This window comes from Geotrypetes seraphini, chromosome 5 (genome assembly GCF_902459505.1).
Source record: "Geotrypetes seraphini chromosome 5, aGeoSer1.1, whole genome shotgun sequence".
NCBI classification, from domain to species: Eukaryota; Metazoa; Chordata; class Amphibia; order Gymnophiona; family Dermophiidae; genus Geotrypetes; species Geotrypetes seraphini.
The window spans coordinates 195,909,330-195,933,087 of record NC_047088.1 but is presented as its reverse complement, the minus strand read 5'-3'; the positions used below and the strand labels follow the sequence as shown (position 1 = coordinate 195,933,087).

At 33.6% G+C, this 23,758-nt stretch overlaps 2 protein-coding genes across 7 annotated transcripts in view; both read left to right on the top strand.

The window, feature by feature from the left end:
• The window catches only part of HOXD3 (homeobox D3), a 103,212-nt gene that overhangs the window by 63,777 nt on the left and 15,677 nt on the right, over positions 1-23,758 (top strand). For 3 of the 6 annotated variants that reach the window (XR_004539672.1, XM_033946911.1, XM_033946909.1), the window contains exons 2-4: positions 2,145-2,171; positions 18,327-18,449; positions 22,249-22,785. Coding sequence is in view for 5 of the 6 variants with exons in the window: in XM_033946911.1 (XP_033802802.1) it covers positions 22,302-22,785 (484 nt within the window). In the remaining variant the exon portion in view is untranslated. Of the gene's footprint in view, positions 1-826; positions 957-2,144; positions 2,172-11,661; positions 11,933-18,326; positions 18,450-22,248; positions 22,786-23,758 lie in introns of those variants that run through there. The other 3 variants (XM_033946910.1, XM_033946912.1, XM_033946913.1) reach the window with 3 other exon arrangements.
• Positions 4,348-8,221, top strand: HOXD4 (homeobox D4). Its single transcript, XM_033946921.1, has 2 exons — positions 4,348-6,442; positions 6,815-8,221. Exons 1-2 carry the CDS (start codon positions 6,037-6,039, stop codon positions 7,117-7,119), a joined length of 711 nt encoding a protein of 236 aa, XP_033802812.1. The 5' UTR covers positions 4,348-6,036; the 3' UTR covers positions 7,120-8,221.

The following is a 23,758-nucleotide window of genomic DNA, read 5'->3' as shown; positions in this document are numbered from 1 at the left end:
TATTAAACGATCAGTCCTATTTACACAAACAGTGGCTATGTTGGCAATAAAAGAGACATTTGACTTCCTGTGTTTAGAACCCTTGAAATTCTGTTTTAGTTGCTCACACCCCATCTACTTCACACAAAGGCTGTTTTATTGTTTTATTACTCGAAAGTTTCAGTTATCAGAGATTTCTTTGAGGAATGTTCAGGAATTTTCTCACTTTGCAAGTCTTAGATCTTTGTTGTTTTAACCAATTTGGCCACTTGTAAAAGATTTCAAACGCAGACGAATCATATCAATCCGATTCATGTGACATTTTGGTAAGATCCTCTGGTCTCTGGACAATGGGTTAATAAAAGCACATCTAAGCTGTTGGTGTTTAGCAAAAACACAGCTTTCCAGTTCAAAAGACAAATAACAGATTTTCTTTTTTATATATATTTTGCTTTGCATCACCCGGGCCTAGTCTGTACTTATAAGAAAAACAGATAAACAACTACTTAAAAAGCACGTTTTACTGTTCCAAACCGCAGTTTCATTTCACCCAGTAGGGAAGATTCTGTAACTTACATTTTAAAAAAAAATCCAACTAAACCTGTTTTCACAACAATACCGTTCTTCATATATCATTAATACTTTTCTTTTTTTGGACTGTTGTTCATGTATTTAAATATTATGGAGCATTTTCAGTGAATAAAGTTTAAAGCGGAAGGTTATTTATGGTTCCAGAGAGATAAGTCCTGAGTGGCTATTTAGAAGCACGTGATTCCAATAAACTTTGTTTTATGGCTTGAGAGTTGACAAGCCAAAATATAATTCCCACCATAAATTAGTTTAAGCCATACAAGTGGAGTTGCTTTAGTTCCTTGAAGCAGTAATAGAGACAGTATTTGCAAAGGAACATTCTGCCGGATTCGGAACACAGAGGCATTTCTTCTGTGAGGTTTCCCTTCCCACTTGGATAGCGCAGAGTAAGTCTGTTAATGCCTATAACATCCCGAAAGACGATATCGAGTTTCTCTACTGTGGTTAAGCCTCCGGAAGCCATGCGCTGTTTCTTGTCCAAGATAGGATATAGCCGAAATAGTAGATGCAAAGTAAGCACCTTTCTTAATACATGGAAAATTACAATTTAAACCACTATGGTATACTGAAGTGTTTGTTGCATTTTCTTACGCTCTTATTTGTTGGCATCATAGGGATTCTTCAAATAGACAAATTGCAGAAGGATATTCTCTTTGACTGGTGCTGGGTGTATGGCAAATTTTATTATCTGGTCCAAATTGAAATATAAGTTTAGAACAACTAAACCATATATTAAAGTAAACAAAGTAGAATATTTTGCATCTATAGCTCGTTAACTTATTTTTACTTTATTGTCTGCATATGTAAGTTAGTTTTCACATATCACTAAAACCGTTTCTTGGGGAAAAACCAATATATACTAACAGGCTAGGCATTCAAAATAATTCTTTGGAGTCATTATTTTTTTCTAATAGACCCTCAATCATATGGTGGCCGAATCATAATCTTTACTGAATTCAAAATGAATGTGATACTATGACAGGTTAAACACAACTTCTCAGAACTAAATCTATTTTTAGGTACCTCCAATAACTTTTTTCTTGTCTTTCTCTTATTATTGGTGAAATGCAAATCAAACTACAATAATGTGGTAAATATGCTAAACAACCCCTTTAGGACACTTTAGACTACAAGGGGCCAGATGAAAAGTTCTCAGCCCAACCAAGAAGAAAATGATGTGGAGTCATGAAACTTACAAGTTATTCCACTCTTATCTTGGCACTTTTCGTTTCATTTCATTGAAACGAAAAATGTAGAATAACTTGTAAGTTTCACAGCTCCATATCATTCTCTTCTTGGTTGGCTGAGAACTTTTCAGGGGCCTCTCCTATATTAGTGTGAAATAGGCCTGGACGTTCAACTTTAATAAAACTTTATTTCTAATAAACTTTAGGATTTACAAAATTTCTTCCCAAAGAAAAAAAATCCACAAATAAATTCTATTGAAAATAGATAGAATACCTTATTTAAATGATGTATGTTTCCCTATGAATGTTCCAGTGTTCAATGCAAATTTTCTAAAATATAAAATGACAGTGCTTGAGATGTAACAATACACATTTTTGTTACAACAGGTTCTTCACAATGGAAGAATACCTACGGTAAGTACTGCAACATTCTTTTCTTTTGCTATTTGAAAAATTTGGTCAAAGATTAGGACTATAATGTATTATCTTGGTTTCACTGAATAGAATTGTTGTAGCTGGAAGAAATATTAGTTCAGATGCCTGTAATGTTGTCTTTTATATTCTTGTGTGGATTTCAGTTTTATTTATTGTGATTTGGGGAAGATTTGGCACTTTATCCATGAGGCTGAGAGCTTAATAAGAGAGAGAGAGAGATTGGATTGGTTCCAAGTGTAATTAACAGTATTATCCCATTTCACATTAAACTGTACAGCGCCTCCCTGTGCATGAATATAATTGCTGATTTGTTTTTGTTTTCGGAACAGGAGAGAGGGAACTTATTTAGACAATTTGGATTTTTAAAAATAGGACTTGATTAAATTATTATTCCACTGCTGTTTGTTGGAATTCCCTGACAATTAACTGATTTCGTAGTGTGTTGTCCTGTGATGGAGCAAAGTATTAGCTATTGGTTAGAATACATGAAGTTTGAAATTATGTCACTGTGCAAATCGAGGTTTTACAAAATTTTAAAATAATTTATGAATTTTCTGATAGAAATAAATGAAAGTAAAGTAAACTAGTTAGCCGTGGAGTGTGAATAGGAGATAAATTTATGTTAATTTATGTTCATATTATGTTCATAATTTATGTTCATATTAAGAGTCCTATACACTAAGCATTTTCCAATACATTTTCCTTTATAGAAACTCATTTAAAAAAAAAAAAAAAAGCATGCCATACAACTTGCATAGGCTGCATAGGCTGCCAGTGACAACAGGAACAAATAATTGTTAACTTTGGTGTAAAACAAATGAATGTGTTAAAAGGCCCAAAACTGCATCCTCTGAGAAAAATTCAGCTACATTTCCTATTTTCATTTTAGGTCATCTATACCGGATAGCATGAAAAAACATTATTTTCTTTTTATTTGAAGGGTTAATATTGTGTTATCCTGGCACTAGGATTGTTTCTCAAAGATTGGTTTTGCTTTTACACCAAGTACAGTGTTACTTCTGGAGATGTCTCTGAATTGGAGAAATTGGCTAAATACTTCAATTGTTTTCTGCTTCCTTTTTCTAGCTATTTGGTAATCTTTGAGTTAAAAATCTCCACATTAATAGCTAGACAATTTTATGAATATATACATATATATATATATATATATTTCTATTGCAATGAAGCCCTTTTCTTTCACAAGCTTAGGTTGAGCACACTGATCATGGACAAGGCCACAAAAAGGCTGACAGATCAAAAGCCCTTGTATAGGCAGTGAACAGGAGGTGAATATTTAACGCTTTGTTCATCAATAACTCTTTGGCTTTGACCTGTCTGAGCGAGTCGCGCAATAAGGTGAAATACAGGTCACAGAGTCTAAGAAATATGAAAATGTGAAGATTCAAGCCTTTAAAAAAGTTAAATTTCCAAATCAGATGCATATACATTAACTCAAATGAAATTCAGATTATATGGTAATATTAATACAACTAATAACTACAGCATTAATGATCAATATATACTACTGAGCATTGAAATGTTCAACCTCTGGCAAATCAGAACATTTCATATTAAAACATCCAAATTCTTACAAATCAATTCAAAAAGTTCCAGATCATCCAGTAATTTGATCTTCAGTCAGGTTGCCAGAATAAAACAGTTACTAATTGGTTTGGTTTTATGGTTGGTATTAAGAAATGCAAGCGTGAGATAACAGATCATAACCCGTTACTTTAAAACATATTCAAGATTAGCAAACATTAATTTCACATTAGTTACAATAAAAGACATGCTTAAGCTTATCGAAGATAAAAGAGACATGACTTTGTGAATATTTTAGGCTCTAAGTATGTGGAAAGGTAAAGGTTTAAGCGGAGGACAGCATTAAGTGGGTAGGTCAGGCACAATTCATGAACTTTTGTACTCTTGTGTGCGGCTGTCGGCAACTTAAAATAATGAAACTTTTTGATATGTTTGTAAATGATTTCAAATGACCTTTCACCCTGGCCTTCATCATAAACGGTACCACACTAAAAATCAGAAGACAGTTGATACCAGATTTTGTCTTTTGGCTTGCAACTAACAAGGACAATGCAATACCAGAAGACCTCAGAAAGGTAAAAATTGAGATTAATTTTTGTTATATTCGTTAGTAAAAAAAATATATATATCTTAAATCTACTTTCTTTTAGCATTATTATGTATGCAATGTCAGATAAAACATGTTCTATAACTATTTGCGTAATAATAAATTAAACATTCTAAATTAATATTAGTCTCAGTGAATTGCCCATTTTCTTGTCTATTTTTAAACTCTAATTTCATTACAATATTGTTTTTTTGTTTTTGTTTTTAGCTGGATGTCAAATTGTTATTATTTCAGGTGTTAAGCTTTGTGCTTTTTGTAAAAATCGTATCAAAGTCCTTCATATTTTGGAACCCTAGCTGAGAACCCTTTATCGGAACTATTTTTTGTAATTACACACATCCACCCATCAGTAATTTAGTATTTAGGGGGAAATAGTTTGGTTTGCAGAAACCACATGAGTGAGAAAGTTGCTGCGATCATGAGAAAGAGGTAGATGAAAGCAATGTTATTACGTTGTCTATATGTACCCTGTAGAACCGAATTTGTGTGGTGTTTACATAATCACAGATTCGATTCTAGGGGAATATATGGTCGATGCAAAAACTTCGATATTCTTCAAAAGTATAAAAAGTTTAAACATTTCTATAGCAAAGTACACCCAAAATGAAAGGAATATGTGAGCATTATGTCATTTAATATACAAAAGTATTGCAACATGAAATAATATGTATCTATTGTGTGCTGCAAATAACAATAGTCACCTGATTATTTAAAGATCTAAACATATCAGTCACAGTAGCCATACCAGTCACATACAAAAGTATACAGATTAAATAGTATCATATAAAAATGATATAATGAACTCATTTTGATTCCATCATAAGAACCATGAGTTTACCATGAATTTAATTTTGATCTGGATAACAGCAAAATGTCATGTAATAAAATATTAACAAAATATTCACAACTATTCTATTTGTTCTTAACGAATAATATTAATACAGCTTGCGTTCATCCAATTGCAATCTGAAGACTTGTTTAATTCCCACGTCAGTCAAACTGTTTTAAAAAACCTGTATATTTAGTTTTTTTTAAATGATTGTTTTGTGGTTGTATGTATTTTTTCCCGTATTAAAATGTGTGAAAAGTAAACCAGGAGTTACTCATTGCCTAATTTTTTTTCAACGTGACTAGGTCCTGGTAACTTTTGAATGACCTTTGAAAGACAAAGCCAAGACAGGTCTATTGTACACTACATTAGCCTCCTGTTTGATGTCTTTTCTTTCCTGGCTTGCCTTACCAATTCTTTTCACTCACTTGCAGTACAATTGCATGAAATTTACTCCTTCGATTTTCTACTATTGAACCTAACAAATTATGATGGGTTATAACTGAGTAATATATAAGGACACCAGAGTTTAGGAGAGTCAGTTAGACAAAGCCTAAATTACATGAAGATCAGTAAGAATAGTCATCATTTGATGAATGTTCTCAATAAATTAATGTTCTCAATAAATTATTTATAAGATAAAATATATGAAATATAATCACTTTATTAAGCGTATATTACTTAGTTAAATGTACTAAAATTATAAGGTGCACAGAAATCCCGTGATAAACACCCTGCTCCCCCATTGGCTGACTTCGTCACATGGATACCTAACTTTATTCAGTTGACAGCAAGTAGGAGGGCTCTATGGAAGGAGAAAAAAAGACAACGCGAGAAAAATTAGTATTTTCTACCTTCAGAAATTAATGGCCATGAGTTCCTATATGGTGAACTCTAAGTATGTGGATCCCAAATTTCCTCCTTGCGAAGAATATTTACAGAATGGCTACCTAGCAGAACAGAGTTCAGACTATTACAGTACTTCGCAAGGCTCCGATTTTCAGCATCAGGGAATCTATCCTCGGCCAAACTACAGCGAAGAGTCCTTTAGCTGTAGCAATGCCCAGGGCTCTGCAGTACAGCCGCGGGGTCACGGGCAGGAGCAGCCCGACCCCCAGAGTCACTTCCCCGTATCAGCAGACCACTGTTCACCTTCCCTGCCCAATTCCCGCTCCTGCAGCCAGCAACAAAACATCAAGAATCAAAATGGGACAGTAATTAAACAGCCAGCAATAGTTTACCCCTGGATGAAGAAAGTACATGTGAACTCGGGTAAGGATCAAGTTCTTACTTGTCTGTTCTCCTATAGAAATTTACTAATCCTTTCCGTGTGGTTTTAAGAAGCTATTCTAAAAATAATTTATGAGGTTTTAAACTGAAGCTGCAATTACACTAACCATAAATTTTTATTGCTGAGGAAATAGGCCGTTGGCCATGTGGCTCTTTCTCTGTACACGAGAAAACTCCATCTTAGATGTATGAGGCATATGGAGATAGGGGATGGGATTTCCAAATTATTTAAAACATGAAAGCTGTACCTTTGTAAAATTAACAATGTAAAATGTTATTTAACTGTATAATGTTATTACTCGTGTTTTCCTCTTGAACGATGAAATCCTAAAAGTTATACATATTGTTTTTCAGTAAATCCAAATTATACCGGAGGGGAACCAAAACGATCAAGAACTGCTTACACAAGACAGCAAGTCCTAGAATTGGAAAAAGAATTTCATTTTAACAGGTATCTCACAAGGCGGCGTCGTATTGAAATTGCTCACACCTTGTGTCTTTCTGAACGCCAGATCAAAATCTGGTTTCAGAACAGAAGAATGAAGTGGAAAAAAGACCACAAACTGCCAAACACAAAGGGTAAATCTTCTTCATCTGGCACTACCCAACACTTTCAGACTGTTTCCAAAGATCTTCAGACTGAGATGACAACTTTATAGAAGTTTAAACTTTATAATTTTAGCCTCTGCTCCTGAACTTTACCACATAAAAGAGACACTACTCAAGCGGAACAAGCATGCATCAGCAAAATATCTGAAGGACCATTATCTTGCTTTTAAAGGTACTATTGTACACAAGGAAGAAAATGTCAGATACTCTGGACTTTGTTTGCATTGCCTCCTGGCACAACCTAATAACTTCCACAGTAAGCTGATATCAGTCTGTCCCCCCTACTCATTGTGCAGTTTCATTCATTGGTGCGTTTGGGCAAGTATAGAATGAAAATTTATGTCTGAATCAGTCTGGCGCTGCTTTACCTCTCTTGGTATCATCACGACCATTTGTTCATTTTTATTTAAAACAAAAAACCAAAATCTATTGCATAGACAAGAAAGAGAGGTGTGTCAGATCATAAACGGGTTATTTTATTTTAGGATGCTATATTATTTATTTATTTTTAATTACAAAATTTGGAATGACAATTAAAAACCAAATACGAAAAGAAAAGGTGATGAAACGTTCGATATTTGTTGTAGCCCATAACTTTAGATATGTAACACTCAGTTAACCTTAAAATGTAGAATTTTTGTGCCTCTTTTCCCCTGTAAATTTGAACGTTTCTAACCTTTAGTAAACCATATTAACAAAGGAAACAATCGGCTATTACAAAGTGTGCTCAGTCTATATTCCTTTTTCAATGCTATATTTTAACCACTCTTTTCTTATTTACCCAAACCTGTAAAATGCTTTTACTGGTATTAGATAGGTGGCACATGTGAACCAATTTACGGTATTGTTTTTAAAAAAAATTGTGTACAAAGCAAATTTCAGGAAAGAATTACTGATGTATGTTCGTATTTTTATTAAAGTACTGCGTTGTCTTACTAGAAATCTGGAATATTGTGTGACTTTTCTTTTTACATCACAGGAAATTTAATTTTTCAGAGTCTGAGATAAATGCAATAGTCAATTTTATTTTTGATTGTAAATGCTTTTATTCCTTGTAGAATAGTCTCCTAGTGTAAATTATTCTTTCTTTTGGATTTTCAGCTAAAATCTGAGAAACTGATAGAAATGTATTTTTAAACCCCATATTCATACTGTCTCATCCAAGTTTACAAATATCTGCCTTACTGTAATTAACATAAAATTAAATATGAGAACATTTAAACTGCTACACACTGCAAAAAGAATACAGTTTACATTCTGATATTTTTTTGCATTAATTCTTTATCAAAATTCTGCATAAAATAAATTTGATGGTTTTCCATAAGTTCCTTAAAATTCTTAAAAGTAATCAGTGTTTGTAAATATTAGAAATAGTTAAGAAAACTCTTACATAAATAGACAAAAGGAATAAATGGTGGAATAAAATCCACTTTCCATAGCTTTGATTTACAAGTTTATTTTAACAAAATATTCTACTACTTGTTTCTTGTGTACTCATCAATAAAATTCTACCATTTTTATGTTAATTGTTCTCACATTTAGCCATTTAAACTTTAATATGAAAAGAATTCTTTCTCCTTTTAATGCACAACTTACTATTCTCAGACTAGCTTATGGTAATACTTGAATATACCCACGTCTTGATATTAAAGATGAATTTTCCTGCATTATTCTTGTCATTGTTTCCATGACAAAAAGCACAAGAGACCATACATAGAAAAGGCCCTTTTTTTCTAACGCCTTCACGTTGAGAAGCTGAAAGGTATTTTACTGAAGTTCGGCTAAACTACAGAAACAGGTTCATCCAGAGGACACATTTTCTATTCGATTAGATGTATTTCAGCCTGGAGAACTGACCTCTAAACCCTTGACCTTTTGGACCCTAACTCCCTTGTTTTAGACATAGACAGCATTCAGATTCAGCATTAGTAAAAAGAACGTTCTTTATTGGAGATTTATTTTTAATGTAAGAGTTTTATTATTACTGGCTAAACTCTTATAAATGCCAGGCTATTTTCTTTCAAAAGGTACTGTGGGTTGTTGGGGTTTTTTGTTTTTTTTTTTACTCCATTTAGTGTGCTATAAAATAAAATTCACTATTCGATATTCAGTAAGTAGCTGCAAATATAAAACATGTGCAGATTGCTATTAATAATTGAAAGAAACAAGAAAGAAAGAAAATTATGAACAATTACAGCAATATTCTCAGTATAAAGAAACTAATCTACTGCTAATCCTTCTTAACCATAAAAGTTCCAATAAAACACCCTTCTTTTGGAAATGTTAATATGTATTCATATAGTATATTTAAAAAAAAAAAATCCAGTTTATGATCTTAATTTTTCTTCTGCATAAATCAGCCAGTCCATTTGACTAATCAGGTTTGTGGATTTAAAGAAACTGAAAACATTTCAAGGGTAGCATGTAGTTTCTATGTGCATATATTTGCATTTGTTCATTTTATGGAGGTTCAGGAAAGTACCTCATAAACAGCCCTACAGTACTGAATCATTGATCTAATTCATTTATATCCATTTTCAAGTAATTGAATTATTAACTACATTACAGAAATGATATTAGGTGAGGCATGTATTAACTTCAATAGTTCTTTTGTCATTTATTAGGTTTTTTTTTTTTTTAGTGTCTTATTCTGTCTTTACTAATTTGAAAGACACATGCTTTCTTTGAAGGGTAACCCCCTCACCCACACATCACCTGGTAATATTTTATGTACTGCATATTCATAAACCCTGCCAATGTTTTGTCATCTCATCTCAGAATTATGATTTATACTCATTGTTGCCTGAAATTATGTTAAAATATCTTCTAGGTTATAGACAGTAAAATGTGAGAGAGATAAATTGTTTCATAATTTTTACAACCATTCCTCTATTCAAACATTATGGGCTCCTTTTACTAAGCTGCGATAGTGTTTTTAGCTAAATTGCCGTGCATGCTAGACGCTAATGCCAGCATTGAGCTGGCATTAGTTCTAGCCACATAGTATGGGTTTAGCATGCGCTAAATTTCGGCATGCGCTAAAAACGCTATCGCAGCTTAGTAAAAGGAGCCCTATATCTTTTATCAATATATATGCTCCCTTTCTAACACTGAAGGTAATGTGCCTTATATAATACTTAAATGTTTCCCATATAATTCCAGCTCTATTATGGCATGTTTTTCTATTACATTTTAACTGCAGCAATGTTTACCTTTTTGAATTACAGAAGAGCATCAACCAAATAGTCTTTCCTCATCTGTAAATATTTTACAGGGGGTGCCGTTCTGAAAAGTTCTCAGCCTAACCAACCAACTTCCTAAATTCTGGGCGTTATTTTGCCACTGCAGCTGAAAAGTGCTATCTTATCGCCTTAAGTGCCAATTTGCAGAAACAAAAGTATGTGCTTTTTTGACATTGTTTCAGATCATTGATTGAACCATATCCAATCATTCTCTTCTTGGTTGGGCTGAGAACTTTTCAACACCCCCTTGTAGATCCAGTTCATTGCAAAAGACATTTGTGGTGTTATACATATAAGGCCTTTCCAGATTTAAACATTTAACTTGTGAGGAAATAAACGTTGATAAAAAAAATATAAATAAATAACAGGGGGGTAACAGTCTTCTATTGGACTAAAGTAATACAATGCATTTTTTGACTAGCTTTCAGGAAGGCGCCCTTCCTGAGGTCAAAACAGAGTGAGTGGAGACTTGACAATTGAAAGACTAGTGTAATAAAAATAAAAATAATAATACTGAATGTGTGGAAATTATTTGCTTTGATTTTGCTATTAGTCAACTGTGTTTCTTCTGTTCTACTATCAAACTTTTAAGAACTGTTTGCTAGTCATTTATTATCTTCCTTATCAGCAATATGAGGGACTGCTGAAAAGTTCTCAGCCCACCCAACAAAGTTGGGTCAGTCTCCGTTGAGAGCTATACACTTAATCCAGTGATTTTCCACTTTTTTTCGTTCCATTGGAAAATATGGAATGAGAAAAGTGGAAAATTGCTGGACTGTGCATGGCCCTCGATGAAGACTGCCCCAACTTTATTTGTTGGGCTGAGAACTTTTCAGCAGCCCCTGTGCAGAGTGAAAATAAGATAAATTGCATTATTTATATCCCAGACATTACTCAAATGATGGTGGTGGTGGTGTCTTAAAAATTATAAGTAACTAGTTGAGAAGATAAAAAAAAAAAAAGAGCTTTTGCAGGTTAAAAATAATTAAAATCAGACTGTATAGGTAATATATGGAAGACATAAAAAGTGTGCTTGATATGTATATATACTTACATATATGCAAAATCATAAAGTTAAAATGTAAAGACTAATTTTATCATTATAATTTAACCATCTTGTTAATGGCTCCTCCTCTGCTGCTACTACTATATCAATAAACTTCTATATTTAATATCACCACTAGTCGTTTAAGAAAGAATGGGAAGGAACGGCAGAGTCTATAGCAACGCAATCACTATACAGTACAATAAACCGGGACCTTTCAATGCTGAGCCACAAAGCTCCAAACGGCCATGTTTGTTAGTCTTTTTCACGGGTTTTTTTTTGTAATAAAGCCCCCAGGAAAAAAAAGAGATTTAAGGTTTATTCATAACATGCAGACTTTCAAAGTGGAAGGAAGATGGTAAGAATAGAATTCAGCAAGTCCTGACCCACGTGATTGGCGAAATAATTAATTCAGCACGTCCCTTAAGAAACACGGCGTCGTCATTAATCTGCCAAGCAAAGGACTCTATCAGACTTGAAAACTGAAGAGATCCCAAGAATATAATATACAAAGGGTGCAGTCTCTATTCTCTGCACTTCTAGCTCTTTCATAGCAGCCGAAAAAAAGGAAATTTGGTATGTAAACGTTTTACTTTATATCTTGCAGTTATATTCTTAATGAACTAGCTGTCATATGTTTGATAAATAGCGCCCTTTGCTTCCTGCATTGCAACCATAGGACAGTCTGAAGTTGGTATAGGCTGATATAGTGACCTATGTTTTAGAAAGCTTTTGCATTATTTGGGAAAAAAAAAAAAAAGAAAAAACACAACAACAAAAGGAATGATAGTGTGTGCAAGAGTTTCCTTCTTTTCTGTAGAGAGATAACCAGAATAACAGAGAATTGAAAGGTTATGGTAAGATTTGTGTGTCTGGTGAAATGACTTAAGATTTACTAGTTGTTTGTGTTTTACTGGGAACAATACTGACTGTCAGAGCATCTGCTGCCTATTCTTAAAACGGTGAGAAAAGGCCCTGAACTTCTTTTCAAGCAAGGGTCGTAAATTTTTCTTTGCGTCATAATAGAAAGGCTATAAAACTGAGCTGAAATTTTACCCAAGGCAGACTTTAACCACCAGATAATGATTTCCGAGTGTGCCTCTCCTTCAACCATAGTCATTAATGATGCACTTAGAAATGGAAGGGGTATTTTTCCTGTTGGAAAAAAAACCTCTTCTTTAATCTGAAATGGTTAGAAAGATATTTAGTGCTGATAATAAATGTATCTTATCAATAAGAAGTCTGAGTAAATGTTGAACCCCACCATTAAATACTGTTTACTCATTCTGCTTCAGACACTGTCTCACTCTTAAACAATATTCAACCTTTAAAATCGAGCTTTTGATTTTAACTTAACTTTTTTTTTTTCGGATGTGTAACTTGTATACTACAAATCATACATATAAGCTTAAAATGAGTTAGAAACAGCATTTATATATTATTTTTTTTTGCTGGCAATGAATAATTCTTTATTATGTTTCCCAGAAGTAATTTTTATAATCGGAGTTGCTATTTTTATTACTCCATTTTTCTGCTTGCAAAACAGAAACATGGTTTTTTATGTTATAAATTATACATTCAACTAATAATACATTAATTCAATTATTCAGAGATGATAAATGTTCATGTGCTTTAGTAGTGACCTAGAAGCAAATTTAGCAGTTGAAAATAACCCTATGCTCTTACCAAATAAGTTAAGAAGACCATATTTAAATTGAAGGAAACAAAGGCGGAAGAAATACAAGGTAGAATAAACCACTCCAGAAACTGAAATCCTTTAATAATAACGTTTATTCCAGGACACGGCAAATGATATTTTATCAGTTTGACAATTGCCGGAGTTGTTATAAATCATGGTAAGTAATTCCTGAAAGGGTGCGAGGCTGTTGGGGGCCGGACGGAGACTGTAAATCTTTCAGGTTTATTGCTCTATGAACATATGCTACGATTGAAGAAGTCTTAGATCCTTTACTTGAGACAAATTCCCGCAAAGCAGGATTCCCACTATCGAGCAAGATAAACACTTCCTCTGTGCTTTTCCAGTCGGCTTGGTGTGGCGTAAATTATTTTACCTGCAAACTGCTTAAATTAAATCTTTAATGATGTTTCTGGGGGGGGGGGGTAACATCCATTTTTTATTTTAAAGATGTTCACAGGATTTACAGAAAAGTATTTTTTACACTCACCATCTGAACTCCATTCTAAATTCTGACACTTTAGCTTTGGATTCATACAACAAACACATAAGTGTAGTGTTTTGGTGACACTTATCGGTATTTATATAGGAATGCATAGATACACACACAAAAAAGAAGGATATAGAATAATAAACACGTTCTTATAATGCTATATTTTCAGTAATGATGGTCTTTCCAACAATATAGTTGGCAACAAATAAATATTCAAAAGTTGGGATTGGATTGCACATCACTGATTGCTAAGAAATCTATTTATAAATATTTTGCAAAGTCAGGAAAGTCAAAGTAATTTAGATAAATGTTTCAATACAGCAATGGGTTGCCCTACACAGCAATATATTAGTGCCACATCAACATCATATTGGTAATAACTCAACATAAGGTTAGGTTTGGGATACATTTACAGCTTTAAATGCAACAAAAGACAGAAGTTGCTCCATGCATACGTTTTAATTCAAACAACAGGGCCACAGATAAATTGAGAAAGATACTTTCAGTACAGAATTCCTTCTCTATGGTTTTTGCAATATAAGAGCCTATTCTTTTCATATCTTTTCACCCAATAGAGGTATAAAAATACTGGTAACTAGTGAATTTCCCTAAAATCATCCAGCCCAACACTCATACAGACACTTCGGTCCTAGAAGCTAGATTTTACAATGTTTGTGAACACTTTTTTTTAAAAATGATCCTATATGATAGCTTTTATTAGGTAGTAATTTCAAATCAGTATTTTAGTTCTTTTTTCTTGACCATTGTCAAAAGTTATCAACTATATGCCTTAGCCACTATAAATGAACAGATGAATTACCAGATGCAAGCATCTTTGCACTCTTTTCACTATTTACTATAGATAAATGGAAATGTGTATTTTATTGGCCACTGGAAATAGATTCATCATAACAACAAATTACTGAATAGAACATAATATGTCAAAGCTCATGTTTGCAGTTTGTTGCTTGCAACAATAGTTAATATATGCACCTGGAAGAAAACAACCGAAATTACCTTAAAAATTTGGAATAAAGAGTAAACCATGCTGTTGAAATTTTTTAGGAGAATTTTGCCAGAAACCCCATTCTGTCTTTTTGGAAGAGGAAAGAATGTTAAAGTTGCACCCTCAATCAGAATAATCTGGTATTCAGATCACGTGAACAAATATGCTTGGATTTTAAGGCAGCGCCTATATTTCTGATTATAAAGGGTTTCTCTTTCACCCCTTCCCCCAATATCATAAGTGATATGATTTTTAAAAAGTTATCTGGCTCCTCCATTTTATTTTGTGTGGTATTTTTATTGCAAAGGGTTGATTTTCTGCAAATTCCCAGCTCCTATTTTTTTTTTTTTTTTTTTATTGGTAGTTGAACCTCAGTCTGCTTTCATTCTTTCGGGAATACTGTCTGCACTGGTATATGGAAATGTCTGTAAAACCGCAGGATCAGGTTTAGGACATTATTGTCTGCAGACAAAGGGTGAAGGATATGTTCTAGCTACTCTAGGCACAGATACTGAGACTGAGGAGCGCAGGTTTAGGATAAATTGATATACAGGTAAGGAATTGCATGAAAAAAAATGGAACATTTAACTACATTGCTACTATTGCCTTTGCCAAGGTATTAAATATGATTTATTATTGTTATCAAAAGATGAACACACAATTATATCTAAATTATATAGATAAAAAATACCTTAATATATACCGTGACATGTGCTATAATTAATAGTAATACACAATTATAGGAATGTTAGTGCTTCCTGAAACATTATTGGGCACATATATATATATATTCCATATTTTGATTTATTGAGCTTTAGGGGTTGAATTTGTAATTTCAATGTGGAAAAGAACATTGAGAAATAAAAAAAACCCACCAAACCACAACACCCACACCCACAAATGACTTTAAGAGTGTCGTTGCCAAAGTAAGATCGAGCATAGCATTAATTCTTTGTCCTAAACTACTCAGAGCAATGGGGTTGATTTATGTTTGTGTATGGTAAAGTTAATAGCAATATTTCTGTATTTTGTTTCTTGAATACCAATAGCAAATGTAGTAAAGCAACATTTGTAGTCCTTTCAGTTGAATAAATCACTTCTGTGGATGTAAATCTTGAATTTAGTTATTTCTTTCTTAAGAATATAGATACTGAAAAATATTTACAACGTGGCAAAATAGTTATAGAATGTACTGAAAAATGAAGAGAATTATATAGTCTCAGAATTGTCTTGAATGCTTGAAAAGACATTGTTTTCATTTTTTTTCCAGGGATAAGTACCCAGTACATATTGGACAAATAGGGTCTAAATATATAAGATGCTATGTTAGTCTGTTTAAAAATAGGTAGAATGGAAGCTTGGCATACAAGATGCAGAAGGTTCTTGAATATTGGACCAAATAAATTTGTGACTAGCTGTAGAGAGATAATGATTCCAACTAGAATACATGTAATTAATTTATTTTACTATTTGTTTACCTTACTTCTACACACATATCACAAAACCAATCGGTCATGCTCTCTTTGCTATGTTCCTAGGTCTCACAAAACTCACCTTTATTTTACCAAATATATTATCATTGCATATCTAAACGTTAACTCCCTTATTGTAGAACCAATATTAGACTTATTCTCTTGGTTATATAAACAGAGCACATGATTCTTTTTCCCCCCCAAAGACCTTTTCAACATATATTAGAATATGCTAAATATGAACAATGATTAATTATACTTAGATTATTTTTCTGTAAAAGAACTAAACATCAGTTAATAATAAGGAATATCTATGAAGAGCATAATTCTGTAGAAATTGACACCGATGTATAAATCTTTATTTATTTTACATTGAATACATTTAGGGTATCTTTATATTCACAGAATATAAAGGGGGTAAAGAAAGTAGCTTTGTCAACTCTACCAGCGCTGTTCCATGAGAAGTTAAAGGCAACGGACATTTTTCTTAGCCTTGTGCCTCCAAGCTGCCGGCCTGCCAAGTTAGACAGCTGAATCCAATTATTGCAAGCAGCATTTCATTTGGCTCCATGGAAGCACTCACTTACAACTTCGCCCAAATTTCAATAATATCCAGGTTGTGAAGAAAATTTCTAAGGATTTTACACCATGAAAATTTTGTTTTGTTACAAAGTTTATTTTGTTTCCCTGGAAATATTTATTTTATTTGTGTCTCAGGTCCAACTCTTTTAACCTTGTAATATTCATAAGAACCTCTACTTATGAATTTCAAGACATTGGTGACAGGATCCAGCAATGGAAAGCAACAGTTTCTGAGTATTTAGAATTGCAAAAAGTATCAGAAGTTGATAGCTAATTAGACACAGAATGAAAACTTACCGTTACAATCTACAGATGATAACAAGAGACTTGATCTGCACTTTGCAATATTAGAAGTATTCCGGCTAGGGGGGGCTAACGTTCATAGTAAACATGTATTTTCTTCTTGTACAACTAAAAGTTAACTACCTAATGATCTCAGGTTAAAAAAAAAATTAAAATCCCTTAATTTTCATCTATTCCCACGCCAATGCTAAATCTGTTACATAGGATGTTACTACGACAGGCCCCGGATTAAGGATCTAATGGGGCAGTCACTAACCATCGAGATCCACTTCCTAAAATATAATTTGCAAAGGCTTAATCAAGGTGATTTGCGATGGGCGAAAATGCTGCTTTGGGTAGGAAGGATTTGGTAGAAAAGTTGTAAGCTCTGTTCTGTAGTTAGTTATCGGAGGCTCTTCGGTTGGTTGTTCATTAAGTGGTGAGTTATTGCTCTACAAGCCAAAGGTCAATTCAGAGGCTTATAGTGGCTAGATATTGTCTTTATAATAGGCCGGCCATTCTTTGTGTGGGATTTTTCTTGGCATTCTTAATGCTTTCAAGGAACGTAGTCAAAGAATTTATGAATCAGATTTAAAACGTATATTTAAATACATCAGTGCATGTGCTGCATTGACCACAATCCTTTATTTTCCGTGTTCTATACCACATTTATTTGTAACAGCTGTATTTAGATTTTTAAGGATTTCCTCCTTTGCCATCCCCCCTCCTCACACACACACACACACACACGGTCTCTCAATACGCATACAGATGAGAATAACAACCAATGAATTTCTGAAACAGTATGCTGTTTTCGCATGTTATATCAAATATACAGAATCTACTTAGCTATATATTATTTAATGAGTTATGTGCAATGTTTGTCAAATCATTTTCTTTTTTATTCCACTGCTTGATTAAACTTCTTTTGGTATCCCTAGCAACTTCTTGCATTTGTTAATGCAAAATACAATTTAATCTTCTCCATAAATAAAACAGTATAAAAATTATACTTGTCATTTCACTTTCATTTTGTCAAACAACGCACATTCGGAACAATGTAATAATAATTAAAAAAAACTGTACAGCAAAGTATCTTGAAATCTATGTAGCTCATCTGAAGTTTGTTTAGCAATATTTAATGAGCATAACTCGTATATAATCCATTACAACATTAACAAGTTTTTTCTAAAACCCTGCATGATTGCATATATATACTGAACAATTTAGAGGTCCTAATGTATTTTACAACTGATCAGATATTATACTAACAAAAGACATTTTTTGTAGAAACCTTTATTGTTTTTCTTGAAAAATTGTAACATATAGTAAGATAATAGTAATAAGAATTTAAAAACCACACAGATAAATGATTTATACACATGTGTACATGATTAAAGAAGATACTTTGTCTTCAAATGTTTCCTTTTCTCCTCCAGATGCTCCTCCATCGATTATCCAAGGAAATCCAAAAAGCCTACCAAGAAAGTTAAATACAAATTTCATTTGCTTTTTCTTATGGCTGTATGCGGTATCTTTACTCAAGAAAGAAACTAAAAGTGGTAAGTTTTTCTTTCTCCCATTTCTCTCGTTGTAGAAAGTGGGTATAGCCTACAGTAGAGGCTTCAATACTTTTCAAATATGGAAGTTATCTTTAGTAATGACAATAATAATATCAAGTTTACACATTTTATTCCCTATCTGAATGTCTTATTCACTATACACTCAAGAGACAGAACTGAAAGCTTAAGGTGAGTGTTTCCCAGAGCATATTCATGTAAGAATTTAATTGTATAATCAAATGATATTTTATGATGTTGTACATTCAGAACAAACCCCTTGACAAAAGATACCTTTGAAAATAAGTCAATAAAATATTAGACTCGAAAATTTAACAAAATATTTCTCAAAATATGTTTTGCAACATTTAAACATTTCAAATTTTAGCTGTAATAGTCTGATGTCTTTTCAGTGCTCAAACATTAAGAAATTTTATTTAAAAAGTTAACAAAAGCTACGATCCATAGTTTCTTTTGAAAGTTATGACGATCACACAGTAAAATTGCAAGCAGATTTAAATCATCTTTCAGCAAATGCAATTGAATTAGGAAAATCCTTTATGCAGCGAGATTAACAATAGCAATGAGAACCAGATCAGATCCATTATTCTGTTCCTAGAAAGTTCATCCATCTGACCAATTTTATATTCCATTATATATATATATATATAGAGAGAGAGAAAATTCCATATAGAAAATGAAGATAACACTTTCCTCGCAAAACATAGAATGCTCCTATAATCCGGGGAAGGTTTCAAATTTGTGCCTTGCAGAAGAGAAGTTAAGGGGAAACAGTTGGGCCACTTTATATAAATCCCCCTCAGGGCCCTTACAAGGGAAAAATTGCGGAGTAGCGAATTCTTTTACTGGTCTTCCTCCTACGCTTAGTCTCTTTTACACTTCTAAAAGTAACTAGGTCCTGGAGACTGTTTTTCTTTTCATTCCTTACTGAAGCGTTTACTGCCGTAGCACTAGCAGTCATAAATTTTGCTACAAACCACAATGACAGGTGCATTGATATGCACCGTGAGGGCTCCGGCTGCTTAATAACCACTAGACTGCTGGTTCTTAGAGCCTTTTATTTATTCGGTATAATATTAGGTATTGATCTTTAGCAGAATTAAGTGAAGTGAGCAAGTGTAAGCATTGAATTACTTAATACAAATACATTTGAGTATCGGATGAACTGAAGCAAGAAACGTGTCAAAATATTTATTTTCCTCACACAAATACATCTCGAATAGTGTGGAGAATAGTGAAAGAAACCCATAAATGAGGCTTTTTGATCAAGAAGCTATGATCCTCTTCATTTTTGCTTCACTCATAGATTTTGTTGCTTTAGGCACAAAAGACATATGCACAAATTGCAGTGTGTGTGTGTGTGTGTGTATGGAGGGGGGGGGGGGGGTTGGAGGAACCCAGATGCAGAGACACAGATAAGCAACTCATATACTAAAACTATAAAAGCATAGATTTTGTAAAGTGTCCTGGCAGGACTTCTTCCCAAAACTTTTGCAAAGCCTTGGAAAAAGTTCTGTTTTGCTTGAGAGTGGAACTGGACAAACCACAAATAAAATGCAGAAAATTGCTGGGTTACCTACAAAAATATTGTCTTCTGTATTCACTCATTTAAACTCAAAACTTGCAAAGGTGGGGAAAACCAACCTAGAAGATGAGTCTTGAAACAGTTGACCATTGTCCAAGTGATTTATGGTCATTGCCTCCTTTATAGGTTCAAGCAGAGTTCACAAGCAGTTTGGTATTTCTGAAAAGAATAATGCTTTCAACTGTTTTACCTCAAAATGCTTGCTTAAAAGTTCTATATATTCTTGAAGAAACTAGAGTATGTGCTATTTGGCTTTACAAGGGAACATTCAGGGCACCTTGGGTAATAACATTTTTGGATAACAACATTGTTCAGCCTACATGCAATTATATATAATATAATTATATAATATATATAAATATATAATACCATATAGGCTGAACAGTGTTGTCATCTATCTATATCTATATATGCCCACAAGCCTAAAGCTTTGGAATATCTGGAAATCCAATATGCCTATGCTTTACTTTCACATGTGGCATTACATTCTGGACTCTAGGTCAGAAAATCTTACCTATTTGTGGAAGAATGCTAGATAGGTTTCTAAATTCTAATAAGAGGGGCCGCTGAAAATTTCTCAGCCCAACCAAGAAAAGAATGATGTGGAGTCATAAAACTTACATGTTATTCCACACGATTCTTGACACTTTTCATTTCATTTCATATCACTGGAACAAAAAGTGTCAAGAAAAGTGTGAAATAACTTGTAAGTTTCACAACTCCACATCATTCTCCTCTAGGTTTGGCGGAGAATTTTCAGCAGTCCCTCAAGTAATGTTGTAATGAAGCTAAAACTACCTCATTGTTGAGATTCAGTTTAAAATCTACTAAAGACTATATAGATTCTCATAAAGTAATAGTAAGTATAATTAACTTAACACTTTTTTTTTTAGAGGCAATGAATAAGTTAAAACATATCTGAAACAGGCCCTTAAACAAACAAACAGAAACTTTCACTGATTAGGTATGCATTACTATGCCATAATTATTAGGAAAACCTACTTACATCACAAATTAAACAATCACTCCTTAAATATTTAAAAAATCAATTTTAACAGTACAACTGAGTTCCAAAAGGTTTTAAAAAAATAAAATAAATAAAAGTAAAGAACAATAGGAGGGAATATGACCATTGTGGTTAAATCGGAAACATATCACCAGTTAGTAAAAGCATGTGTTTTTGTAGAAGAATCATAAGACTTATGTGATAAATGACATAAATAGCATCATGCATTTTAATCAGATAATATGAAAGAAGTTTATAGGAAAGGTAACTAGTCTTGTCTTGCATTCACTAAAATTCAAGTTAATTTGTTTTCCTTCTGTTTCTCTATTTGTTCATTTGTTATGAACGTCACAGGCCTTATTTGAATGGATGTTTTAAATCAGTGGGACCTTTAACAATCTTTTAGGTAACCAGAGCATTAGTTTTTAGTAAGCAAGTACAAATAAATTAGTCGTTCTCCCTTAGAGCTATCTTATTTGTTCATATTTTAGTGGTAAAAAGTCTTCAACAATGCTAGCAAATTTGTAGGGGGTCTGGTGAGTAAAAGTTGAGAAAAGCTGACTTATGAGGTTTATTTATGACTCAAAGGAAAGTTGTTGAATAGTGTTGGTTATAGTTTAACTATTAGAATTCATTAAAATACAAGAGGGATTGCTTACAATAGAGCTGGAATTTTCTGTGGTTTTCAGGTTCTTATTCTGGTTCAATCCATCATGTCATATGCAGATCGTGTGTACGCGCGCGCGCGGTCAGACACACACAAAGTGAGACAGAGGGAATCAATCCTTTTAAAAATGCCTGGGTAAACAAAGATAGCTACTATAAAATATATAAAGACCGGGAGGCCAACACTTTGTGCTGGGGGGGGGGGGGGTGGAGAGAGAAACAAAGTAACAAGACAATTAAAATCAGCAACAGAGCCGAAATTCACAGAAGGAAGTAGAAAATGAATGCTTTGTGGTGATGCTGTGACTGAATTGTATTGTAAAAGTATGAAAAATTGGTTTTAGATGTCTTGCATAAAAATAATTATGTTTATTAATTAAAGCATTTTGTTTATGGGACTGAGCACTGAAATGAATTAAAACAAAATCATTTCTGTCAAACTGTTTTATAGCTATATTTTTGTTATGAGCACTACATTCTGGTAGTCCTCGTTTAATTTTGGGTGCTTTGTTTTCTCTTTGTAGATCGTCTGACAGTCAGTGATTGGTCCAGCCTGAACACGTGACCAAGGAAATCAATGTTATTTGATAAGGGTCCGCAGGCCCTACCAATTCGAGAGAACAAGATGCAGAAAACCGCTTACTATGACAACTCTGGATTATTTGGAGGCTATTCATACACCAAAACAGATGTCTACAACTACAGTTCAACTCACCAGCCTTATGCCCAGTCCACCATTGAGAATGATTATCAGAGCTCAGCCTGTTCAGTACAAACATCTGCAATCAGACCCCCTAACCATAAAACCAGTGATGTAAATGGTAGCTGTATGCGAACAAATGCCAGTCAGAATACAAGCCAGCCCCCCAGCATTAGTGAGCAGCAGCAGGCGCCGGCCTTGCAGCCCTCCTCACCTAATCCGAGCAATGTTTCGCAGAAAAAGAACAAATCCACCCTTAACTCCTCTACCACTGCCACCCCTACAGTTAGCAAACAAATATTTCCATGGATGAAAGAATCTCGACAAAACTCAAAGCAAAAAAACAACTGCACCCCTTCAGGTATCTTTTTGAAGCTAGTTATTTCATCTGTTTGTAAATGATTTTTTAAAAAGACCAACATTTTTGTTGTATTGGTATCCATTAGATATGCCTGTAGCACTCATAGTTATCAAATGATGTGGTGAAATATAAATCTTAGATAGAAAGGGAAATATTAACTGTGCATGCAAGTTTGAAATCGGATACGTCTTCTGAATTTTTTGTACTCTGTTCTATTAAGCTCGCTTTATTTAGGATTTTCTTTTGAATCGTTTCTAGTAATGTTCATATTTTGGCCACAATCGGCTTAACAGTTCCATTGTCCACCTATTTACAAGCCCAAACAGCAAATTGTATCTGCAAGCACGCAAGGTATAAGGATCCCTCATGCACTTTGACGCTCTTAAAATCTTTAGAAATGAACTTTGTTTTCCAAAGATTTTATTACATGAGGCAAAGATTATTGGTTTTGACATATAAAGCTCTTATTCCATGATCAAACTGTGTTTTCCCGTTTTAAAAATCTTAAGGCAGAAGTAGCAGTAATTTGCTTGGCCTCAGACGAACCACTGAACCATTGTTTCCCTCATCTACTTCACGATTAAGACTTTGGGCTCCTTTTACGAAGCCGAATTAGCGGCTTTATCGCTTTTTAGCGCGCGCTAACCCCCGCACTAGCCGAAAAACTACCGCCTGCTCAAGAGGGGGCGGTAGTGGCTAGCACAGCCAGCAAATTAGCGTGCACTATTACGTGCGTTAATCCGCTAACACAGCTTCGTAAAAGGAGCCCTTTATGTAGGGGTGGGTGAGTAATTTTATTAAGCATTTTCTGCAGGTTTTACATGTGAAAATGGATATTATAAAGCTGACCATAAGAATAAAGGAACTGAATGGATGGGTAGCTTGGACAGGCCATATGGTCGTTATCTGTGGTCATTTTCTATTTTTCTATGACAAGAGCACCTTTTGTCTCCCAAAACAAAAGTCCATAAGC

Bases quoted from the DNA above. Each gene is read 5' to 3' on its own strand.
- HOXD4 (XM_033946921.1), top strand. From the start codon at position 6,037: ATGGCCATGAGTTCCTATATGGTGAACTCTAAGTATGTGGATCCCAAA. The intron at 6,443-6,814 runs GTAAGGATCAAG...ATTGTTTTTCAG, and splicing joins GAAAGTACATGTGAACTCGG to TAAATCCAAATTATACCGGA.